Raw genomic sequence first — 5268 nt, forward strand, 5'->3', positions numbered from 1 at the left:
CAAATATCTCAACAACTTTTCATCTCAGCGACGTTAAACTTTAACTCTTCTTTGTCTCTCTTTGATAGAATCTCAAAATAATCTAAAGAAACATCAGATTCTTCTCTAAAGTTTATGTTGTTAGCTGTTGTAACAACGCTCTGTTTACCTGCTGACATCCCCCTTTGACATCACTTCCTGTTTCTAAACATGCAAATATCTCAACAACTTTTCATCTCAGCGACGTGAAATTTGTTTTGCAATATTTTATCGATATTATCTTTCCAAAAATGCATTTATGTTTATTACAAAAAATTGATGTCACGGGCATTTTAAATACGTTGCCCAGTGTGGTAAGTTGTTTGTTGTTGCAATATTAAGCATTTGTGTGACTGCGTAGATCATTTCTTGTTTTGTAAACTACCTGCACAAGTGCTTTGCAGAGATTAGCATTATGCTAGCGGTTTTCAACAAGGTTTAGATTGTATTTTAGCAGCTAATTAGCATGACGCTAACACTTGTTTTGTGCGCAATTTAGATTCATATTGATATGTTGTCGACTAATGTTTGAAAGGASTAAATTAAATGTGGTTCACATCGTATTGTTTGCCAAATTAGACTCAGCACAGTTTTGTTTTTATAAATTATGTTTATAAATAATGGTTATAACAGGGGGGTTTGAGGAAAATCGGTTGTGAACCACTGGTGTTGGAGAGACCAAGCCCATTTCCCACCGTTTTCAGTGACCAGATGATCTGCAGCAGTCAGAGCCCAGTGACATACCAGCTTTACAATCGAGAACTGGAAAAACTCGTACTTTTTTTCCTCGCGCCCTCCTCCATGTCAGGGTTGCGGGTCACCATCACCACCTTCACCATGAGGCTGTTGCCCCCCTGTCGGATCATGTTGACGACCTGCCGGTGACCAACCTTCACCACATTCTGACCGTTGACCTGAGATTAAACAAAAAAAAAGTGTTAACGTGGTTTATGAATATTTATACTCCTTTTCTCCCATTAGCACTTTTAATTTTTAGTCCATTTAGATTTGTTTTACAGATTTAATYTGCATAAATCAATACAAATCTGCATATTTTTATTCCCTCCAATTACAAAACTTTGCAGAAACGTGGATTATAAATGTGAGATGCTGAAGAGATTAGGAGTTATCACAATGCAGATCTTATCGGTACCTCGATGAGGAAATCCCCCATCCTGAGTCCAGCTCTCCAGGCCACGCCCCCTTCGTCCACCGATTCCAGRTACTGCAGAGCCGGGAAGGCCGGGGTGGGAGTGAACTCTTCGATGGGAGTTTGAGCTGAAAATACCAGATTATATCAGACGTGCTGGAAAACATCTGGGGTTTCTGATTTTGGATCGAAGGGGAAAACGTCACCTTTGGCCCCTCGCAGCACAAAGCCGAAGCCCTCGCTGTCTTTCTTCTGCAGAAGCACCGTCTTCTCCTTGATTATATAGTCACTGGAAGAGGAAACGCAGACAAGTCAGACATTTCATTTTTACTSTCACATCTTGCACATTTTTTAAAATATATTTTATTATTTTGCCTGCCTGAACGGTGGGGCTCTTTGGTAAACCAACATGTTTAAGCTTCAGTAGAAAACTGCTGCTGTTAAAACCTCTGTTAATAATTGGTGGGAGATGAGCTCGGCCTCACGCTCCTCCATGTTTCTGACAGCCGGGTTCCACCAGAACCTCAGAGAGAAGCTATATACGGTGGCGCTGCCTCAGCAACAACTAGAACTGGACTGGGATGAAGTTGGACTGGTCCACAGCAGAGCCAGGCTGCAGAACGGTAAACTCTAAACTGTTTCTCAGCTGGCCTGGGAACACCTTGGGATTCCCCCAGAGGAGCTGGTCCAAGTGGCTCCAGAGAGGGAAGTCTGGGTCTCTCTGCTGAGGCTGCTGCCCCCGAGACCTGACCCCAGATAAGAGGAAGGAAACGGACGGACAGAAGTTACTGGAATGAGTTTTTCCTCAAGTCTTTTATCCACAGAAAAACATAATTATTTGATTTTTGTCTCTAAGTGTTCCAATGGTGTTCACCATTAAATCCTCTTAAATGACTGGATTTAAAGAAACTACATTAACCATCAATTTAAACATAAATAAAATAATAGAGACTCAAATACAGGATTTTTATTTYGCATAAAAACCCAACAGAATTCAAATTAATCTTAAATCAGTTTAAAGGGATCCATGATTAGTTGTAACATTAAACTTTATTTGATAAACATATTTTAACTGTAAAATAAAGACTGTAAAAATACTGTAGGCTGTTTAGTTTTTATCATTTTTAAACTAAATTTTTCTAAATATCTTGTTTGGACGGAGCCATTTTATTTACACACAAAGCATTCTGGGTAAATGATGATGTGGATAGGTCATCGGTGCGAGGCTGCTAGCGAGCTATATCCACCCTGAAGGTTAATCTTGGACAATATCTGATGATCGACTCTTTTAAATGAAACCAGAGAGCGTTGACAGAGAGGAGAAGGTAGAAATGACTCAGCCTGGAACTGAAAATATGGATGGAGGACAACAGWKYAGCTGGTTAGTTTGTCGCGTTAGCGCCGAGCTAATACAATATAGCGTCAGCGCTAACGCCAAAGCTAACAGGCTAATCTGAGGTTCTTCTTCCATGAAGCAGCTCTGTTGTCCTCCATCCATATTTTCAGTTCCAGGCTGAGTCATTTCTACCTTCTCCTCTCTGTCAACGCTCTCTGGTTTCATTTAAAAGAGTCGATCATCAGATATTGTCCAAGATTAACCTTCAGGGTGGATATAGCTCGCTAGCAGCCTCGCACCGAGGACCTATCCACGTCATCATTTACCCAGAATGCTTTGTGTGTAAATAAAATGGCTCCGTCCGAATTAAAATATATATTTTAAAATTTACTAAACTAAACATCCTACAGTATTTTTACAGTTAAAATAAATGTTTATCAGATAAAGTCTAATGTTAAAACTAATAGTGGATCCCTTTAAGCAAACTAGATTTGATGTTGGTAGAAAATCTTAATAGAAAACAAAACATCTTTGTAGAAATGCACGTTGCCCACCACCTTTCCTGTTTTTGAATAAAGCTGGCGTCTCAACCAGCAGGACGACGTCCTTTACAAATGACTCTTCCAAATGTTTTGCGATGTTTGTGGCGGTTTTAACGTTCTTGTGCGAATCGCTTGAGTTCTGAACAAGTTCAAAATTATTTGTGCGACAAGTTTTCTTCCTGGCCTCGTCACAAGAACCTTTGGGACTCCACATCGGACCCCTCCAACAGAAAACACCCGAGGTAAACGTCCAGGTTTGACAACCACAGAGATAATAATATATTTTTTAAAAATGGTACAAGTCTGCCTATCAAAATAAACAAATAATAATCCAGTAATAATCCAGCTTTCAAGCCCCAAAACACATTACGGCAAAGGCTGGTTCACCCCAAAGATCCGGTGCCCCGGCACAAACAGARCAATGTTGTATATGCTGTTAAGTGCCAGGAGGACTGCGACCAGTTATACATCGGGGAAACAAAGCAGCCACTGTTCAAAAGAATGTCCCAACACAGACGAGCTACATCTAATGGCCAGAACTCTGCAGTTTTCACTCATTTACAGGCCAGTGGTCACTCTTTCAGAGATGAGGATGTTCTCATTCTTGATAGAGAGGAACGYTGGTTTGAGAGAGGAGTAAAAGAAGCCATTTTTGTGAAGAAAGACCGTCCATCATTAAACAGAGGTGGAGGCCTCCGTTTTCAGTTGTCCCCCTCCTACAGTGCTGCTATTGCCAGTATCACTCCACCCCCTGGTAACAATAGGTGTTAATTAGGTGTCAACGATAGCCATGTGATGTGAGTATCAGTCACATGGAGGCAGGGCTTAAAAGCCTGAATTTTGCCTGAAACTCTCAGACTGAAGAAGTCTCTTGGAGGAGAGACGAAACGTTTCATTAGAGAAGAACCCRTCCAGAAGACCTATACAATTTTTTTCTTTTTAATCATCCAGTAAATTAAGCCCTGAATGAGGGGGAAGGTGCGATGTGAGGAGAGTTGGACAACGAAATAATGTGCGCAGCCAAAACAGGCAGTGATTGTCCAAACCAGAGCTCACACTTAGAGTTTACGATGCTCAAACAGAAAACATTTTTTAATCATCCGGCAGGTTTTAGTCTCCATGAAAGCCCAGTGAGTTACAACGCATTTGGTCAAATCTGCTCTGCTGTGGCGGCCATCTTGAACTGGATAGATGAGTTGTAGCTGTCCACCCAGAGATCCCTTTATGAAAGATTCGACTGGTTCATGAGATATTTGACTGATAAAAAGACTTTTCTTATTTCTTTTCACTGAGTTTGAACAATATGAGATGAGTTTGGCATCAAGAAGGMTCAGCGTTATCGTCGCTGACATATCAGAGATGTTTGTTTTGTTGTGAATGAAAAGGCCGTTCAGTCAGTGAGTCACAGAGTTATATATAATCTGTAGAAATCAGCTGTAACATACTGTAACCACATGCTGATAATCCCATCGTGCACCAGAGCAGTCCCAGCCCACTCCATCTGTTCTTCACTCGCCTTTTTTTTCTTTACATTTTCCCGTCCTGATGGTTTTTCCACTCCTTCCTGCCTTTACGATCAGMCACAAAGTTTTTTTTTTCTTTTTAAATCACATTTCCCACTTCAGCTCTGTCCCTTTTGGCCTATTAAGTGTGTGATTGTCTGTCACTTTGTGGTTCTCCTCTTTCGTCCATCTCTGCCACCCGGCWCAGATCATAAACACCCTGAAGCTCTTCCAATTGAATAAATTAAGTCCAAGAAACACGTCTACTTTATGGTTTATCCTGAACAAACAGACAGCAGGACAAGAAGATGACGTATTTGATGCAGCAGATTCAGGTTTTTGTGTCTCTTTACACAAATTTACAAATTTACTGCCCCCTTGGCTCATGAGTCTGTCATTTTTTCTGCTTATCTTATTTTTATCTTATTTCATTTTTATAGCCTTGTACAGTTTATTTTACTCTATTTTTAAATTTTATTATTCTTATTTTTTATTCTATTATTATTGCTACTGTTGATAAAGTCACACAGCAATATATATTGTTTTGTGGATTGATGTATCTGCTGCTGCTGTTGTACCTGATTTTTTTTTATTTCAAACTTTATTCATACCATAAAAATAAAATTATATGTACAAAAAAAAAAGAAAATACAAATAAGCCCTGATGCATCTCAGTAATCCAGGTAAAAAATCAAAAAGAAAAGAATTGTATAGGTCTTC

General features: G+C 39.8%; 1 protein-coding gene across 3 annotated transcripts in view; it reads right to left on the reverse strand.

Moving 5' to 3' along the window:
- shank1 (SH3 and multiple ankyrin repeat domains 1) overlaps positions 1–5268 on the reverse strand; it is a 97282-nt gene that overhangs the window by 22801 nt on the left and 69213 nt on the right. For all 3 annotated transcript variants that reach the window (XM_014029469.1, XM_014029468.1, XM_014029467.1), the window contains exons 16-18: positions 1375–1457; positions 1172–1296; positions 797–932 (exon numbers count right to left, since the gene is read on the reverse strand). In XM_014029469.1, coding sequence (XP_013884923.1) covers positions 797–932; positions 1172–1296; positions 1375–1457 — 344 coding nt within the window. The remainder of the gene's footprint in view (positions 1–796; positions 933–1171; positions 1297–1374; positions 1458–5268) is intronic.

The sequence above is a fragment of the Austrofundulus limnaeus genome, unplaced genomic scaffold, assembly GCF_001266775.1.
Source record: "Austrofundulus limnaeus strain Quisiro unplaced genomic scaffold, Austrofundulus_limnaeus-1.0 Scaffold910, whole genome shotgun sequence".
Classification (NCBI taxonomy): Eukaryota; Metazoa; Chordata; class Actinopteri; order Cyprinodontiformes; family Rivulidae; genus Austrofundulus; species Austrofundulus limnaeus.